Consider the following 19,937-nt stretch of genomic DNA (forward strand, 5'->3'; position numbering starts at 1 on the left):
ACCTAAAAGATATTAATATCCTCCTCCCTCATTCCCTTTTTTTCCAGCTGGAGGCTCGTACTACATGATTTCCAGGTCTTTGGGTCCAGAGTTTGGTGGAGCTGTGGGTCTCTGTTTTTACCTGGGGACCACATTTGCTGGCTCCATGTACATCCTGGGTACCATTGAGATTCTACTGGTAAGTAGATTATTTTAGATTTGCAGCTGGTAGATCAAGTGATCCCAATATCCATCAGTTTATGGATTCTCTGATACCTTCTACAAATCCAGTTGGTCATCTCATATAGGGTGCACCTTTTAAGCTGCTTCAGCCAGCAGCACCACATTTGCTGCTCCGTCTCCAGGCCAGCTTCTGCTAGTGATGTGATTATTTATGCATACTCTGTTCTGCTGTCTTTTGTCTTGTCTTCCTTCTCTCACCCCAACCGGTCGCGGCAGATGGCCGCCCCTCCCTGAGCCTGGTTCTGTCGGAGGTTTCTTCCTGTTAAAAGGGAGTTTTTCCTTCCCACTGTCGCCAAAGTGCTTCCTCATAAGGGGTCATATGATTGTTGGGTTTTTCTCTCTACCTTACAATACAAAGTGCCTATAGGCGACTGTTGTTGTGATTTGGTGCTGTATAAATAAAACTGAATTGAATTGAATTGCTGTGGTCTTGCTGCTGCTTTCCCCATTTTATGACCTTGAAAGCAGAACGCAGTTGGGCCATAACCACAGTTTATTTAACACACAAACTGCCACAATATAAAAGTTTTCTTCACATCTTATTAGTACAATGAAACGAGAAGTCGTTTAATGTGACACTTTGTATTTCTTCCTGCATTGTCTTTGTCCATCCAGACCTACATGGTGCCTAAAGCAGCCATCTTTGTGGCAGATAAAAAGGAGGATGAATTGGATGCCCTGCTGAACAACATGCGTGTTTATGGCACTTGTTGCCTAGCAATAATGTCAGTAGTCGTGTTCGTTGGGGTCAAATATGTCAACAAGCTGGCACTGGTCTTCCTGGCTTGTGTTATTCTCTCCATCCTGGCCATCTATGCGGGAGTCATCAAGACCATCTTTGATCCGCCATACTTTCCGTGAGTCAGTGCTAACATTTATTAAGATTTATTTCAGTTTAATTAGTGCTTCATGTTAAAATTTCTCTCTTCCTTCACACAGTGTCTGCATGTTGGGGAATCGTACCCTAAAGAACCACCAGTTTGACAAGTGTAATAAGATTGAGGTTATAGACAACATAACGGTCACTACCCAGCTGTGGAACCTCTTCTGCGATGGATCTCAGCTCAATGCCACATGCAACGAGTATTTTGTCAACAACAATGTGACCGAGTTGCAGGGCATCCCTGGACTGATCAGCGGAGTCATTTCAGGTGGGAGCAGACCGTTTTTGTTTTTTTTTTTTCTCTGGAGCCGTGTGCACATGTGGAAGAATTTTTTAAAAAGTTACCAAGATATGTGTATACTTGTTTGAATCATACAGATTTTAATAGCTGTTCACCTATCCTCATCGATCAGGCAACAACAACCACAACAATCTTTATTTATAGAGCACATTTAAAAACCAGCGGTATACCAAAGTGCTTAACATAAGAGACAGAGAAGTAACACGAGTATTATAAGGCCTTAGCAAAGTGTCAAATATACTCACAGGTCAATGCCACTAATACACAGGGGGTAATATGAAATGCATATCAAATAAAAACATAATAAAAGCACAAGCCATAAAAAATATGTATAAGGAAAAATAGAGTAAGTCTAAGAGTCAGGTGTGAGCATTAACAAGCAGGAAAGGCGAGATTAAACAAATAGGTTTTTTCAGGCACACTGAATACTTCCTACAAACTATAAATGAAAATGATTGAAGAATGCTTAATCTCAGCAGGAATGTACACGGTCAGTAGTTTTTTGAATGCATTGCAAAATCTGAGCATACCTCATGTTATGTAACTGCTGGCAGGGACACACTGCTTTTCCTCCCAACATCCAGTGCAGATGCATTCTTGTCATATTTCTGCAACTGGGACAAGCCTGTGCAGGTGCTGAGTGATTCCATGCACAACTGTTTTACTGTCTCCTTAAAAACAGACAGTTATTTTACTGACCTCTCATCCTTTCATCATTTCTGTGAAATATATTTAATTTTCTCTTGATTAATGATTCATTTCTGCTTTGGTGCTGGTACTTATATAGCACTTTTCTACTCTAATTGAACATTCAAAGTGTTTTTAAATTAAGAATTTAACTTTGCCATCCTCACTATCTAACCGCACTAATAATATTATTTCATTAAATGATTTATCAGTTTCATCGGTGTACCAATGAAACCATTTTATTGTCTATTAATATTTAGATTCCCTTCACCCTGCACTAATGGATGTAACGGATGTTGTAAACAAGCTACGTGGAAAGTCAGAAATCTAAAAAGGTTCACTTTGTCCAGTACTATTTTGAGCTAGAAAAGGAACAATTATATATTTGAGTAAAGTGACATATATGCACATTAGTATAGGCATGTAGACATGCTGAGGCTAGCACTGCTAACGTTAGCCACACTAACGTTAGCAGTGCTTTATTTAAATTAATTTAATTGCCTACCTAAATTGAAATTTTCATTTCATTCACACCTTGCCTTCTATCACAAACTTTTGCTGGAGGACTAACTGCTGATTAGTTGTTTGAATAGTGATCTAGTGCCAAGAATAGCCACACATTTCTACAAGCAGTCTGCACATCTTCACTCTGCTGTCCCAATTTTATCAGCAACACTAAATAAATGCCACACAATTGACTCATTACCCTGTTTAGTACTTGCTGCAATATGTTGCACAGTTCACTGAGCTCAAACAAATGTTCCACCTGCAGAGACTGCCCCCTGGTTGCATTTGTGTGCAGTAAACTACAATCTAATTTTTTCCCAGCACTAATGTAATTTAAACAGATAAATAAAGTCATTTTATCTGCTTCGTGTTGGTGGATTTCTCAGGGTAGCAGGCAAAGGATTTTCCCACAACTTGAAAAGACATACTCCTCGCTCGCTGCTCATCATCTCTTCTCGATAACTTAAGATAAGATAAGATAAGATAAGATAAAACTTTATTAATCCCTCGGGTGGGTTCCTCTGGGAAATTCGGTTTCCAAAAGCACAGCACCGACAGAAGTTACAGTTACAGAATATTATATATATATATACACACACACACACACACACACACACACACACACACACACACACACACACACACACACACACACACATATATAAATACAGAGACATATATAAATAAAATATACGAAGGGGATCAATAGAATAAATAGGAATACAAATAAAAATACAAGTGAATTGCACATTTCAAGTATGGAGTCTATTGCACTGTTGACTATTAACAAAAGTATTGCATGAAAGGTATTGCACAGTGAGGTGAAGAGGCACTACAGCTTAGTTGTTCCCCCCTCCTTTGTCCACCTGTTTCCCCTCCCTCTCCCCTCCAGAGAGGAGTTAAACAGTTAAACTTGTGTCCTGGGAGTACATGCGTTTCACAACACATTATGCTGTTTGCAGTATGAATTAGAATATTTCTGTCTCTCTTGTAGAAAATATGTGGTCGACATACGGCCCTCTGGGTATGTTGGTGGAAAAGAGCAACTTGCCATCGGTTGAGGGTGGCGACCCAACCCAGGACATCTACATGCCCTATGTAGTCAACGACATCACCACCTTCTTCACACTGCTGGTCGGCATCTACTTTCCCTCTGTCACCGGTAAGCTGGCGCCATAAGCAACAGACTCATTCTTTGTACACGTGCATGACAGTTTTTAACATCCGTTATGGCTGAGAGACAGCCATAGGAGTCTCTGAAGATGACCTGTTTGACTTTTGACTGTGACCCTGTCACCTCTCAGGTATCATGGCTGGTTCAAACCGCTCAGGTGACTTGAGAGATGCCCAGAAGTCCATTCCCATTGGGACCATCCTCGCTATCACTACCACTTCCATCATCTGTATCCTTCAACCTCGCACTGTTACCAGATATGATAACAAGTCACACAGAACACTGATAAATTAAAAAAAATCTTATTACACCTCTGATCCAGAAAAGTGAAAAACTGATTCGACCACAGTTTATTATTAAACTTGCCAGTGGAAGATTATCTAACAGTCACCAGATTTTTTCATCTTTGAGGAACTTAAAATCAAGAATTAAAGACTAATATTAACCACCAGCCAGGATGTGGTTGATTTCAGTGTGTACAGCTTTGCAGTTCGTTCTCCTTAGCTCTGCTTCCCAGATATCACCTCCGTGGTTCTGTTTGGCGCCTGTATTGAAGGAGTTTTGCTTCGAGATAAGTAAGAGCTTAACATATTCAACGTTACTATGGACAGTGTGCTGAATGAATGTGTTTTAATAATGGAAATGGAGAGAAAATATGCCTCAAACATGCACGTCTACTTCATTTATAGCATCCAATGGTTTAAACAGGAATAAAAACATCACCACACTGTCCTGTCAGTTTTTGTTAAATCTTCCAATATTTGTGAATAACAGCGTTTGTCATTCACATAATTGTTTTTGCGTTGCAGATTTGGCGATTCTGTAAAGGGGAACCTTGTTATCGGCACCCTGTCATGGCCCTCTCCCTGGGTTATTGTGATTGGCTCGTTCTTCTCCTGCTGTGGGGCTGGTTTGCAGAGTTTGACCGGTGCCCCTCGCCTGCTGCAGGCTATTGCACGAGATGGCATTGTACCCTTTCTACAGGTTTGACGGTTTGACTCAAACAGCACTAACAGCAGACACTAATACTTTCAGTTTCTAGTCTTACGTGCCTCAACGTTCACACTTGGCTGCATCTGCTCGTAGGTGTTTGGTCACGGGAAAGCCAATGGGGAACCAACCTGGGCTCTCCTGCTGACTGCTGGGATCTGTGAGATCGGCATCCTCATCGCTTCCCTGGACGCTGTGGCGCCCATCCTGTCAATGTCAGTATCTGAAAGAAATATTATGCAATCTCATTCCATAAAAGTAGCTCAGCAGATCAAGTCTGTGATCCCCCAAGTATACAGCTGCTTACAGTAGATCATAAAGTGGAGATTTATTATTTGAAAAGTGACCAGAACTTTTGGATTGCTGTTTTCCCTCCTCAACAGGTTTTTCCTCATGTGCTACCTTTTTGTGAATCTTGCCTGTGCTGTTCAGACCCTGCTGCGAACGCCTAACTGGAGACCACGCTTTAAGTACTACCACTGGTGGGTGATGTGGTAAACATCCTTGCATGTTTACATCATATATCTTGTATTATATGTCGAACTGGTGTCCACAGACTGTTAAAGGTCCTCGTTAATTTGAAGCCATCAAATTAGATTTTTGATTTTTGGACGTGTGGCAGGAATCCCTCATACACAGACACCTTCACAGCCACAGGCACATCCATTTAGCCTTTACTGAAGATTAATTCCACAACACAGGTTAAGGACAATGGCAAACGGCACTATTGTTAGCTGTGGATTTTGATTACTCTATTGAATCCTAAGCCTCTCATCTCTCTAGCTTGAGCTGTTTTCACTTTATAAAGACATTTCCATGAATGCACAGAAAACTAAATGAGCATGTAAATTGTTTTTTAATCTTTTCTTTTCTTGTTTTCAGGGCTTTGTCCTTCCTTGGAATGAGCTTATGTCTTGCTATTATGTTCATCTCCTCCTGGTATTACGCTATTGTTGCTATGGTCATCGCTGGCTGCATCTACAAATACATTGAATACCGAGGGTAAGATTGCGAGATAATGGATGTGACCGAGAAACTCAGTACACTGTAAAGAGAGGAAATAATTTATCTGGAGAGAAGCTCTTGAGGTTCTTGTTTTATTTTTGCTTGCACCGTGTTAAAAGTAGCTCATGTTGCCGCAATAAACTGCATATGATCCCTAAAGGAGTTCTTACTGCCCTAAATGGATTGCTACTTTTCTCTTATCACTGAGTGCTTTTCATTCATTTGTTTGCTTTAACAGGGCAGAGAAGGAATGGGGTGACGGTATCAGAGGCCTCTCTCTTAATGCTGCCCGCTATGCCCTCAATCGACTTGAGGATGCTCCACCTCACACCAAGAACTGGAGGTATGGGTGTTTGAGGGTGTGTGTGTTTACAGTTGATATTGTGTTGGGATGGACAATAACAAGACAAGAATAGACACAGAGGATGAATTTCATTAATCTTTTGGTTCCCTTCCTAATCTGTCATGAGCAGCTGATAAGCCTTCATACTGTGAGGCTCACACTGACCTTGAAGTCCTTCTTTCCAAACCAGTGGGTACTCTTCTTAAGGGTCTGCTGTTTCCAGTTACCAGCTGTTCTTTTTCACTGTCTACCTTCAACATATGTCCCTGCAAAGCTGAGTGAGAACCAATAGTGCGACAATAATACTGCCGCACCAACATTTCAACAGTATTTTCTTTACAAACAGCTGTTATGTCACATGATTACAGGCCTTGCACTGTAATTTGAATTTGTGCACCTGATAATTGTGCAAAAAATTTAAATCCAAAATATTTGTTGGTGTTGTTTTTATTCCTGAAGTTTAAAAGAATGAAGTAAAATTAAGCCAGACTGTTTTCCCCTCTCGATCTGCATAGGCCTCAGCTTTTGGTGCTTCTGAACGTGGACTCAGATCAAGCAGTCAAACACCCTCGCCTGGTCTCCTTCACCACCCAGCTGAAGGCAGGGAAAGGCCTGACAATAGTGGGGAATGTTTTGCAGGGAACCTACCTCACTAAGGAGTCGGAGTCTAAGAAGGCTGAGCAGGTATGGTGGGGAAGCACGCGCACAAGTGTGCAAATAAAAGGCAGGTAGCGATACTGTCATTAATATTGATCTGCAGTTGCTAATAATTTAATATCAGTTGTAATGCTTGCTATCTTATCTGTGCTTCAAGGGCTTCAGATTCATCACTGGACCCAAAGGCAAATCTGTACTATCAAGCTGCATTTAGAGCATTTTATAGACTCTAACTGCAGATAAACTCTGCCACCTACTGGCCATAATAAGCAATTCATGTGATTCTTTCAGGCTGGTTTTAACTTTTATCCTCCTTAAAAACAGTTTCTGTTGAAGCAGTCATGCCCAGAAGCAACTTTACAGATGTACAAAATTATTTATTGTTCAGATCCATCAGTACAAGTTATCCTGAATGGATGTGAGTAACTAACAAATAGGTTATTTGAAGTGTTAGCTTAGCTAAGCAGGGAAACTTTGCTGTAGTGTAGCCATATCTTCTCTGGAAAAAACACATTTTGTTTTGTCAGTTGGTGCAACTTTAATAGTGAATCAGTTTTAGTCTCTTTTATGATTAACGATGAAATCCCTGTCCTCTTTTTCTCTCTCTCTCTCTCTCTACAGAACATTAAGGCTGCAATGTCTGCAGAGCGTACCAAAGGATTCTGTCATGTTGTAGTGTCTTCCAACCTTAGAGATGGTGTCTCACACCTCATCCAGTCTGCAGGCTTGGGAGGCATGAAGCACAACACAGTCCTGATGGCCTGGCCTGGAGCCTGGAAACAGTCCAATGACCCACAGTCATGGAGGAATTTCATAGGTACCGTGCAGTAGAATTGCAAAAATAGGGACACAATAACAGAATATATGTCGTAATTTATTTTAAAATACAGTGTAGATAAAGAGAAGACATCGTATGTGACATTTGCTGTCTGTCATTACTCTGTCAAGATGGCAGTGACTTAATGCAGCACAGTGATTTATCTCTCATAGACCCTCTGTCTGTCCTTCTGTTCATCCAGAGACAATCCGGGAAACCACAGCAGCCCATCAGGCCTTACTTGTGGCTAAGAATGTGGACAGTTTCCCCACCAACCAGGACCGCCTAGGAGAGGGCACTATTGATGTGTGGTGGGTGGTTCACGATGGGGGCTTGCTGATGCTGCTGCCCTTCCTGCTTCGACAGCACAAGGTTGGTTGGACTAGTTTGGATTGTGTTTATTCCTGAAACCATCTTAAGCTCAGCAGCATTTTCTTCTATTTCTTATTCCACCCAGAGCCTTTCTTTCACACCCATCTGTCCCGCCTGACATTCTTCTGTCCCTTATCCATCCTGTTTACCGTGCTGTTACTCCATATCTTCCATAATAATGGTGCCTTTCTCCCCTCCAGGTGTGGAGGAAGTGTAAGATGCGCATCTTTACTGTAGCTCAGATGGACGACAACAGCATCCAAATGAAGAAAGATCTCCAGATGTTCCTTTATCACCTGCGACTGGATGCAGAGGTGGAAGTTGTAGAGATGGTGAGCATCAGCCAAGGATAGCCCTGAATGGTATTCATGTCTAAGTGCAATGGGAAGCAGGATGGTTATTGAAGTTTTTCAACAATTCAGTGCCTACTTTTGTCTTAATATGATGAATGTTGTGAGGAGTTTGTCAGAGGACCCACATTGGCATCGTCCCTGAAAAATAATGTGGCTGCTGTAACGCCCGTGTTTATCCCCTTTGCAGCATGACAATGACATCTCAGCCTTCACCTATGAAAAGACTCTTGTGATGGAGCAGAGGTCGCAGATGCTGAAACAGATGCACCTTTCCAGGACTGAGAGGGAGAGAGAGGTAAAGAAGCGCTAAAAACAAACCTTCACTTGGTCTGTTTGCTGCTGTTCAACAAATGTGGATGCATTTTTTTATACTCAGTTAAATGCATTTATTCCTACTGTATGCATTTTTAATACATTGCATGTATATGTGTACATGCAAAATGATTAATAGCACACACAGCACAGCAATCAATTTACTCACTCATCCAGATAGTATTTAAAAAACAACTAAGAGGTCATTCACATGAATAACAGTCTATGACACTGAAGTCACTCATGGCCCAACATCAAGCTAAATGCCTGCTGGCCCCTTTTCCTGTTCATCTGCCACTGCCTTTCTGGGCCTCGCCGCACCATTCAGATTCAGAGTATCACTGACGAATCGCGTAGCTCAATCCGGAGGAAGAACCAGGGCCCTGCCGAGAACGCGAGCCTCAGCCGGCAGTCCTCAACGACGGAGGATGCTCAGGAGGATGAGGTAGCTGATCTTGTCAACCCATTGTTCCCTTACTGGTAACGACACAGGCCCGTCTTCACAAAGCTCCATCTTTGGCTACAGGTGTTGCTCATCATTTGGCTGCATTATCATCATCACGTTTTAAAATCACATTTTCTGTTTCACATTTGCCAGAAAAATATGCGCAAGTGATCAGCGTTGCATTATTACTGAGTTACTGGAATAGTGTGGACAATGGACGTAATGCATACTGTAATAAATAAAGATAGAAAGAGGGAAGTTTGGAGAAAATGTAGTAAGGAAGGAAATCAGATCCCACAATTTCCATCTTTATGATGAAGACATAGTTCCAAGTTGAGCATTTAACACTCTAATGTTGACTTCTTGTTGGAAATGCAGTTTTGTTCTACTTAACAAGCTTGCCTTAACGCAGATGTCTAATACACATCTTTAGTGTCATGATCAAAGCTCTACACAAAATTGGTGAGCAGGGTTCTCTGGGTAACCCTTTGTTATTTTAACCTTCTAGTTTATCCTTAGTATCACCACATGGCTGGTGTACTGGTCTTATTCTAGGGTAGTAGAGTGATAAATAACCATGATATATCATGTCTTTGCTGCCAGTTCACCAGTTCTGTCTGGCCAAAGCCAGCAGTAAGACGCACAAATGCAATCTTCTGCTTTGCCCACAACTACAAACTTACTGTTACTTGTAATAAGCCAATTCATGTTTGAGTGGCTTCTTTCAGTGCCCCCCCCTCTTTTATCCACAAGGGGTAACCATGGCAACACCGTATACTTAACCTGGCAGATTTTTATTTATCATTTTCTTTTTTCCTTTAAATGCCGGATAACCTCTGTGATGCAACCCCCATGGGATTTGTGTCTCCTCCCAATTGGATCTTTTGTGTGTTTGATGTTGTTCAGGCTAAAAATTGCTTATAACCTTTGTTTAAATTTACGACTGTCCAGCAAAAGTAGATGCTTTATTATACCAGAACATCTGATCATTAAAGCCACCAGTCCAGATTAGCCCAACAGTAGTGCTACCTGCTACTGTGTAGTCAGCAAGAGCTGCTTTGTGAATACCAGCCCATTGCATCCTGAAACTGCTGCCTGGCCCATTACCTCCATCACCCCACCTATTCCTCACCCCCTGGCAAGAGTGGGCAGTATTGTCTAAGAAAACTGAAGAGTGTAAATAACATTTCACGTTACTAATACCATCAGACTCATGTGTTTACAGCTGAACAGTTTGATTCTCACATTTAGGGGAGGGAGGGGAGGGTGCTGTTTATCTACTATCTTTGAAAATGACAATACTGTCCTCTTTCTGCTCCATTCTAACCATAGTCAGAACCTACACATCATCCCTCCCTCCACCCTCCTACCATTCATTCTTCCCACTGTATCTGTCTGGTTTTACCACAGTGGGTAGTTAAGGTTAAAAATACTATACTACAGAAAACAAAAATATTTGTATTACACTGATTTATTTGCAGCACCTTCAGTGAATAAAACAAATCTACCTTTAATAAATCTTCTGTGTTATTAGCCTGCTGGAGTATCAGAGAACACTGTTTTGTTTTTGTTTTTTAAGATAAACTAAGCGTCAGTCAAATGTAAACACGGTACTAGTGAAGAAAGACAGCTCTGTTCACAGCTTTACAGCAGATAATGTATTCTTCTTCTCTGTCAGTGGCATTAGTTCAGATGTAACTGCTGATATTGAACAGTAGTGACCACTATTGTTGTCAAATCCAACAAAACTCAATGGTATTTAATGTATTAATCACATATGATGTGCTCCACTCCGTGGGACATATCGTGCTGTGCACTATTTCTGTGCTATCCACACACCAAAAGTTTACAAAGCATGTGTTAACATTTAAACACCTTTTATCACCTTTGAGTTTGCACAATACTTTACTATAACCGCTACCTGCACACATAAATGTTTCAGTTGTTGGGACCATCACATCCACCACGTGTGGTGTTGTAAAGGTTTGTATTTCTGTCGCTATTCACTCTTCTTTCTTAAATGTCATCATTCCCTTCAGTCCTGTCATACCATTGATATTATATCAGCAATTCCCAAGTTCCAAAAGGGATACTTGTGCACAAGCAGAAGGTTCAGCATCCTGAAAGATTAGTCCAACTCGTATGAAAAAAACTGAAATTGCAAATTACTGTATTTGAAAACTTAAGCACACCTGAACAACAGGGAAAATTAACAGTAAAAGAAATGTACAGTGGAGCAAAAAAGTATTTAGTCAGCCACCGATTGTGCAAGTTCCCCCACTTAAAATGATGACAGAGGTCAGTAATTTGCACCAGAGGTACACTTCAACTGTGAGAGACAGAATGTGAAAAAAAAATCCATGAATTCACATGGTAGGATTTGTAAAGAATTTATTGGTAAATCAGGGTGGAAAATAAGTATTTGGTCACCTCAAACAAGGAAAATCTCTGGCTCTCACAGACCTGTAACGTCTTCTGTAAGAAGCTTTTCTGTCCCCCACTCGTTACCTGTATGAATGGCACCTGTTTGAACTCATCATCTGTATAAAAGACACCTGTCCACAGCCTCAAACAGTCAGACTCCAAACTCCGCCATGGCCAAGACCAAAGAGCTTTTGAAGGACACCAGGAAAAGTATTGTAGACCTGCACCAGACTGGGAAGAGTGAATCTACAATAGGCAAGCAGCTTGGTGTGAAAAAATCAACTGTGGGAGCAATCATCAGAAAATGGAAGACATACAAGACCACTGATAATCTCCCTCGATCTGGGGCTCCACGCAAGATCTCATCCCGTGGGGTCAAAATGATCATGAGAACGGTGAGCAAAGATCCCAGAACCACACGGGGGGACCTGGTGAATGACCTGCAGAGAGCTGGGACCAAAGTAACAAAGGTCACCATCAGTAACACACTACAACGGCAGGGAATCAAATCCCGCAGTGCCAGACGTGTTCCGCTGCTGAAGCCAGTGCATGTCCAGGCCCGTCTGAAGTTTGCCAGAGAGCACATGGATGATACAGCAGAGGATTGGGAGAATGTCATGTGGTCAGATGAAACCAAAGTAGAACTTTTTGGTATAAACTCAACTCGTCGTGTTTGGAGGAAGAAGAATACTGAGTTGCATCCCAAGAACACCATACCTACTGTGAAGCATGGGGGTGGAAACATCATGCTATGGGGCTGTTTTTCTGCCAAGGGGACAGGACGACTGATCCGTGTTAAGGACAGAATGAATAGGGCCATGTATCGTGAGATTTTGAGCCAAAACCTCCTTCCATCAGTGAGAACTTTGAAGATGAAACGAGGCTGGGTCTTCCAACATGACAATGATCCAAAACACACCGCCCGGACAACAAAGGAGTGGCTCCGTAAGAAGCATTTGAAAGTCCTGGAGTGGCCTAGCCAGTCTCCAGACCTCAACCCCATAGAAAATCTGTGGCGGGAGTTGAAAGTCCGTGTTGCTCGGCGACAGCCCCAAAACATCACTGCTCTCGAGAAGATCTGCATGGAGGAATGGGCCAAAATACCAGCTACTGTGTGTGCAAACCTGGTAAAGACCTATAGTAAACGTTTGACCTCTGTTATTGCCAACAAAGGTTATGTTACAAAGTATTGAGTTGTATTTTTGTTATTGACCAAATACTTATTTTCCACCCTGATTTACCAATAAATTCTTTACAAATCCTACCATGTGGATTCATGGATTTTTTTTTTCACATTCTGTCTCTCACAGTTGAAGTGTACCTCTGGTGCAAATTACTGACCTCTGTCATCATTTTAGGTGGGGGAACTTGCACAATCGGTGGCTGACTAAATACTTTTTTGCCCCACTGTATCATTGATTGAACTAAATGGCAAAAGAAAACTGTTGAAATAGCTAGGTGTAAAATGATTGCTAAGAGTATAAAATCTTAGGTTAATTGTTAAATTGTTAGGCGTGTGGAAAAAGTAATAAACTGTTAGCTTAATATTTTGGATAAATGGCTAGCCAGCTACAAAAAAAAACATTTTTCCTCTTTATTTAAAGAATTTTTACATGTAGTATCAAGCCCAGTAAAACAAGTGATTAGATGTTTTATCAACTGATTAGTTCATTAGCACCCCTGTGGAGGACTCCAATACATGTTGGGGAAGTAATTTAGCCATTTAAATCAGCTGTGTTGACACAGGATGATATCTAAAACTTGCATTGTGGCCTGGAGTTCCCCCACACCGTCGTATGGTTACACCACAACTGTTTGCTAAGTACAATTATCTAAAACTGGTCACTGAATATATAATGGAAAAAGTAGCTGTGACTGTAAGCGCTGAAAGTAGTTCAGATCTATTATAAAGTGAGTTCACATGAGAGGTGTTGTTGATGAGAAAAGTCTATCTGACAGGCCTTAGGGGGTATGTTGGATGAGTTCCCATTTCCTTTTCTCTTTTGTTTTCTTTCTCCTGTGCCCTGAAACTTCTCTTGGTAATAATCATATCCACTAATCTTCTGCTCTTGTCCTCATCCTACTCTCTGCATCGCCTCCAGGCCCAGCTCATCCACGACAGAAACACGGCATCTCACGCCACAATAAACGATAAGGTTGATGCTGAACCCGAGCAGGTTCACATGACCTGGACCAAGGACAAGCTCCTCACAGAGCGTAACCGTAACCGCGAGTGCAATGCCAACGTTGCTGTACGTGACCTGTTTAACATGAAGCCGTAAGTACTCGCTTGCCTGAACAATATTTAATTAAGAAATAACAAAACTTTTGTGTATTTGTTGCTAGATTTAAAAAAAAAACGTGTTGATCTGTAGGTTTGAAATTTTAAGATAAAAAGAGTTTATATTAGTAAAATACACTAAAGTGACATGGTGTTACTGCATGTGCCTTGTGAGGGACGTTTGCACCATTTTGAATCATTTTTCTCAAACGTAATATCTCATAAAAGTTCATTTCAGAGGGACCGGAAGCTCACCCAGTACTGATATTAGTTCAGGATGGTGCCAAACCTCAGAGAAGGAGCATGAGTAGGAGTAGTGTTAGTACTGACCCCAAGAGGGTGAAATGGGACAACTGTGCATGGCGTGTGCATTCAGGCTGCATTTGGTGTGCGTGCGCGTGTGTGCACTTTCAGCCATTTCAGCTTTAATGTATGGCCAATCTGTGTGCACACTTAATAGACTAACACCTTCTCTTCCCATACTTTCCACACTGTCAGTGGACTCCATCAGAAATGCCCCAGTTCACTTCCATTGGCTCATTAAGTTAAAACCCCAAAATCCCAAGTCTTGCCGGACCGGAAGAACTTTTCAGATTCCCTCACCCTACACATCAAAGAGCTCCATGTCACTTTCTGGGGTTTACTCGAGTCACCTTCGGGTGTCACTGCGAGTCATTTGGGACATTTGGAAGCATGCAGTGTGGTGGGGAGAGCTGCCGAGCAGATGTAGAAGCATCTAAGCTGGTTTCTGTTGTTTTGTCCCATTTTTCCTCCTTCTAGAGAGTGGGAGAGTCTGTAAGTCGCATTCTCTTTGCCCTAGGCCCTGTGTGTTCTGCTACTGTGGTGACTATGTGCTCCAGCTTGTGTGCTCGTACCTCCATGTATCTGTGTTGTCCTTGTTTGCATGCCCTAATGTGCACCGACTTCATCTTCCTGCTTCAAACAGCATGTTGGTGGCTAAAGCCTCTGCTGGGTTATGTTGCATTTACAGCTTATAACATGAGAATTTGTGCTTTCCATTGACTGTTTTCAAAAAATAGTCAAACAGAAAAAACATTCATTCAGAACGGCATTAAACTAAAAGTGTGTATTTATAGGTTGATCTGATATCCTCGTGTTGGTGTTGTTCCCAGATCATCATACTAAATGTTGTTCCAGGATCAACATTGCAAGTGACCAATCAGAATGTTGTGACGTCCCTGACCCTAACCCTAACCGTAACCCTTTAATAAACAGTAAGCAGAATTGATATTGTCCTTGCAACATTGGAATTTCATAAATGCACGAATGGCTTGGCGCGCAAAGGAATAACATCACAACAATGTGATTGGTCACTTGCAATGTTGAACCTGGAACAACATTTTCATGATGGTCTGGGAACAACACCAACACGAGGATATCAGATCATCCGTATTTATAGTTGAATGGAAAGCATGGATTGGAAATCCTGTGACATCGCCTTGTAATTTGGCTTTTGGCAGTTGACATTGCGTGCTGTATATCATCTCACAAAGGTGAAGATGAAGAGGCAGCATTTAAGGAGACAGCTGATTCTTTACACAATAAAGACGTTATATTTCGGCCTAATCTTAAATAAAGTGTTGACATGATTCAGATTCATCTGTCTTTCTCAAAATGCTGCCTCTACACGTTATGTGAAATTCTTAATGCTTGTGCCGAGCATCATTTCTCATGTGTGTTTGAAGCTGATGTCAAATGTGCATGAGTTACTACGTAAAACGTTGCTGACGTGACATCGTGGTCATTAATGTTTTCTTCATTGTGGCTTCTCTCACTGTGGATGCTCTTGTCAAACTAGGAACCAGACGAATGTCCGTCGCATGCACACTGCTGTCAAGCTGAATGAGGTGGTGGTCAACAAGTCACAGGGAGCTCATCTGGTTCTGCTTAACATGCCTGGACCACCGAGAAACAGAGGCGGAGATGAAAACTGTATCCTTCAAATGGTTGTTTTTATGTTACGACTGTATTAGGAAAAGGTTGTGATCGCAAGGAAGTGTTTCTGTTATTTAATCCATCTGCTGATTGTACTTTAGAAAGAAGTGGTTCTCTCTTTTTTAAATTACTGCAGAGTATTTGTACGTTGCAGAATAGTTTGGTCTAAACACAACAGTAGCATGTTTGTAGCCACAATGTTGGGTTTTTTGAACCAGAAATGGCTATATATGGACCCACGTAAGTGCTAATTAGTGTTATGTGATATACGGAGTTGCCGCCTGCCACACACCCTGCTGTGGAGCGAACAGCTGACAGACACAGGCAGAGAACACAAACTGCTGAGGAGGTGGATATTTAAGCTAACATATATTTTATTTATGCCAAAGCAGGGCAATTCATTTGTTATAACAGTTAAAAATTAAATTAAACACAACACACATGCAAATAGCTCAAAACAGTTGAATCGTATGCAACTCAATATCCTAATAGAGTCAAAGTAGAATAACGTAAATATACATTAGTCACTGCAGAGCAATAAAGTGGCTTAGTGTGTGCCAAGGTTTGTGTCAGTGCAGGGTCCAAACAGCTGGGCATAAAACGTGCCATGTCTATGCTAATAATCCCGACCCACCCTCCTCTCACGTGGCTAAAAGCATCACACTGGCCAATGATCACGCATTCATTGCACATTCATTGGGAGGTGGGGTGTGACACCTGGTGTGCCTGTGTGTGTGCTTTACCTTGACTGCTGTTTTCTCAGACATGGAGTTCCTGGAGGTTCTCCTCGAGGGTCTGAATCGGGTCCTCCTGGTTCGAGGTGGTGGCCGTGAAGTCATCACCATCTACTCCTAAAAATCCCCCCAAAACTTTCATGGCCTACCCTGCACCCAACACTGGCACATCGCCATGGAAACCGCGCAGTGAGGAAGAAGCCTAATTTTGGTTTTTAATGAAGGGCAGGGGTTGTTGGCAGGCGGGACCACCTTATGACTGACAGTTGACCTAAAATACGTCAGGATGAAGGAAATCGTTGGCGCCGAATAAGCCGAGCACAGCGTGCGTCCAGCTGGACCAGAGAACCCTTGCGCACAGAAGATAGAGCATAGAGACACTTTATATCTTTCATTTACATCTGACAACCTTGTTGTGTTCTGTTACATTTTCACACTCTGTCCTCTTTGTGTCGATGTTGTCAAGTTTATGGCACTCACTGTGTAAAGACGAGCGGAGAAGAAGTGAATGTGTTGATATGAGCTTTATAGTCTTTGTTTTGTTTTGCTGGACCTGAGAAAAACATGCACTTAATGGATTTAAGTTAAGATGCACAAAGTGCAAAAATGACCCTTTTGCTGTTTTCAAAGCTCCATGTGGGGTGATGTTTTCATTGAAATGTTGTCAGTCTGTTGAGAAGCTGCTGAAATGTTCTGTTTTAGACTGGAGAGCTTTGATGTTGTTGAAGGGTGGAGTCATGTCTGCAGCTGAATGAGTTGATGGAAGGACCAGTTGGGAGGATGCTGAACAAGCATCTTATCCCAGTTTAGTGAGTGGAAGCCTTTCAGATCTCGGGTTCTGCATTTTTGATTTCCCACCCTCAAACTGTAGCTTTTATCTTAATAGGGAAAAAGCCATAGCTAGAAGCATGAATGGTGTCTAGAGAAACAACTGGTTGGGAACAAGAAATATATTCTTTTTTTAAGAGCTGTATGACGATAGCTTAGTAAATAATTCGATTGGTTTGTAGGTTTTTGCACAGTTAATCTATATTTTAGCCTCTCAATTGTTTGATTTTAGCAATGTATACATTTAAGATGTAAAAGCACAAATTGACACATTTAAATTAGTGTAATTGTACCCCCGTACTGACAGTTCCAGCACTGCTGACTTTGCACTACCAGTTTTCAGTCTTCATTCATTGTGTACTTTCCATTTGGTAGCTCTAATATGTTCCTAACAGGAGATACAAGGATGCAGACTGCTTCATACTGTTTAATACCCATGTTTCAATGTTGGTCGTAGAACATTTTACCGATTTAAAATTTTAACGGCTTTGAGTTTCAGATTGAGTAGATTTGGGGGGGGGGGCTGTAAAGAGTGCCAAAATGACTTTAAAAGAAACTGTGGAAGTATTTTGACTGCAGCTGACACATGGCCTACTGTAGCTGATGTTTCTGGCCATCTTTAATCTTTAGAAACAATCATGAAGGTTTGTTTTTTTTATAATGCAGGTCCCTCATTTCTGCCAGGAATAAAGAAATGAATATGATGAAACTAATGGTGCGCTATCAAGGGCATTTCAAGAGGAAGAAGGAAAAAAGGATCCCGCTCCTTCCTCATGTGTACCTCCACAGTTTCTTTTCAAAATTAGCCGCCGCAGTATTCTGTAAAGCAGAAAGTTCCCTTTTCCTCACACTGCCCTGCAGAGAAAAACTGGAACTTTTGATTGTTGCTTATGCTACCTGTGTGTTTTTGTTGTGTTCTGTTCAGTTGTTAATGCCTGTGTTACTCTATAAATACAGTCAAATATGGTCTTTGTGGTGTTTGTTACATTATCGCTGATCTTCTGTTGCTTTTAACTGTTAATTCGAGACGAGTTTTATGACACGAGGCAGAGGGGAGGAAGTTATTTGTTTTAGTTTTGTTTTTCTTATTGTTTGCATTTTGTTTTAACCCACCAGAAACACTTTATGCTCATCACACAGGGCAGTGTGTGTGGTGGCACCCTGGACGGAAAGCGTTAAGAAGAAGGGGTGAAGCCACGGGGGTGACAGGAGCAAATGACTTCTGCTGCATGCTACATGAAGTAATGTCACTGTTTCACTTTAGTTTTCAGTTTTAGGAACCAAGGATGAATGACAAGACGAGTGAGCGCCAACTGTAAAGTTTTAGGAAGTCTGACTGGCTGAAAATTGTAAAAATAAATTATTGAAGACATTCTTTTTTTTTTGTTCTTGTTTAATCTGGTTACTGAGCTGAGTAGCAGTAACTTAGCATAAAGAAAACAGTCAACCCTTAAACAAAAGATGCTATATAATACAAAGAAAGTTTCCATCAGCGGTGTGTGTGTGTGTGTGTGCGTGTTACACAGCTCTGTTTTGAGGTGACTGCAGAATGTTATCTACCTCAAGCTGTCGCTGAGGCTCGGCTGACTAAAGGAAGTCTAGTCCAAACGAAACTGTTTGAGAAATATTAGGCGAAAATTTGAGAAAGAGTAAAAGACCTCTGGCTGTGTGAGAGGATGAGCAGAATAGGCACGTGTGAGCGTGTTTGTACTGTACAGCTGTGTTTCTGTGAACCGGTCATTAGACTTACCAGAGTGAGAACAAATGTTTAACCCCTCTTTAAAGGGCTGTTTGAAGGTTAAGACTTGGGATTAGGCACAGAGCAGTGATATTTATTATGTAGGACCAGGGAGTGACACATTTAACTTATTGTCCTCGCAAAACTAGTAATGTGTGTATTTTCCTGTGTGTGTTTCTGCTGTTTTCCGGCTCCGCTGGCAGGCCTCACAGACTGGAACAGGAAGTTGCATGTGGGTGCACGTATAGAGGAAGGTAGCCCTATAAATTGTATTTGTGCCTCTCTAAATAATAATTAAAAGTGCTGAAACAAACCAGAACTAAAGTTGCCTGGTTATTTATTCTGATCCTCTTATTCAACAAGCATGTTCATTTTCCCTACAATTAAAGGTGTAGGAGGTATAAATTGTGTTCCAACCTTTGCTTTTTTCCTTTTCACCAGATGAAAATTAGAAAATACACTAAAAATGTTGAAATCACAGCCTCTGGTTTCACACAGGATTCAAACCCCACACTCATCTGAAAGTGTTCTGCTTATGCTATCACACTGCTGTGGTGTGTACTGCCCATTTTCAGGGGTTGAAGTGGGAGCTGGCAGATCAGGGAACCCTAAACAGTAAAAATAAGTAACCTCCCACATCGATTTGACATTGAGCTCCAGTCGAGTTTCTGTGTGGACAGGCTGTGATCCAGCCTTCTCAAGCATATGAGCAAAATGCATACTGCATGAGATACCTTTCCACCCCCCACCTAGTATAAAAGTTCGATTTGGTGCATGGAGTAAGTTATCATAAATGAACCTTTTACTTGCAGGCACTAGTAAGGAATAGCTGTTGAGCTGCTTTAACAACTCTGAATTTACCTGACATTAAAAAAATGATAGGCTAAGGTCTCAGTAGCAGTGAACTC

At 41.5% G+C, this 19,937-nt stretch overlaps 1 protein-coding gene across 7 annotated transcripts in view; it reads left to right on the forward strand.

Moving 5' to 3' along the window:
* slc12a7b (solute carrier family 12 member 7b) overlaps positions 1–18,260 on the forward strand; it is an 81,792-nt gene extending 63,532 nt beyond the window's left edge. For 3 of the 7 annotated variants that reach the window (XM_085286238.1, XM_085286241.1, XM_085286243.1), the window contains exons 6-26: positions 48–178; positions 838–1,079; positions 1,162–1,373; positions 3,595–3,762; positions 3,905–4,003; positions 4,292–4,349; positions 4,584–4,758; positions 4,861–4,979; positions 5,148–5,246; positions 5,647–5,766; positions 6,008–6,112; positions 6,628–6,796; positions 7,391–7,586; positions 7,789–7,958; positions 8,159–8,290; positions 8,499–8,606; positions 8,952–9,068; positions 13,595–13,770; positions 14,554–14,568; positions 15,593–15,726; positions 16,493–18,260. In XM_085286238.1, the coding sequence (XP_085142364.1) occupies positions 48–178; positions 838–1,079; positions 1,162–1,373; positions 3,595–3,762; positions 3,905–4,003; positions 4,292–4,349; positions 4,584–4,758; positions 4,861–4,979; positions 5,148–5,246; positions 5,647–5,766; positions 6,008–6,112; positions 6,628–6,796; positions 7,391–7,586; positions 7,789–7,958; positions 8,159–8,290; positions 8,499–8,606; positions 8,952–9,068; positions 13,595–13,770; positions 14,554–14,568; positions 15,593–15,726; positions 16,493–16,584 (2,837 nt within the window). In that variant the 3' untranslated portion in view covers positions 16,585–18,260. The remainder of the gene's footprint in view (positions 1–47; positions 179–837; positions 1,080–1,161; positions 1,374–3,594; positions 3,763–3,904; positions 4,004–4,291; positions 4,350–4,583; positions 4,759–4,860; positions 4,980–5,147; positions 5,247–5,646; positions 5,767–6,007; positions 6,113–6,627; positions 6,797–7,390; positions 7,587–7,788; positions 7,959–8,158; positions 8,291–8,498; positions 8,607–8,951; positions 9,069–13,594; positions 13,771–14,553; positions 14,569–15,592; positions 15,727–16,492) is intronic. The other 4 variants (XM_085286240.1, XM_085286245.1, XM_085286239.1 and 1 more) reach the window with 3 other exon arrangements.
* The last annotated feature ends 1,677 nt before the right edge of the window (positions 18,261–19,937 follow it).

Source organism: Mchenga conophoros, linkage group LG9 (assembly GCF_057382185.1).
Source record: "Mchenga conophoros isolate Kocher_MC1m ecotype Shallow Benthic linkage group LG9, M_conophoros_male_GT1.1, whole genome shotgun sequence".
Classification (NCBI taxonomy): domain Eukaryota; kingdom Metazoa; phylum Chordata; class Actinopteri; order Cichliformes; family Cichlidae; genus Mchenga; species Mchenga conophoros.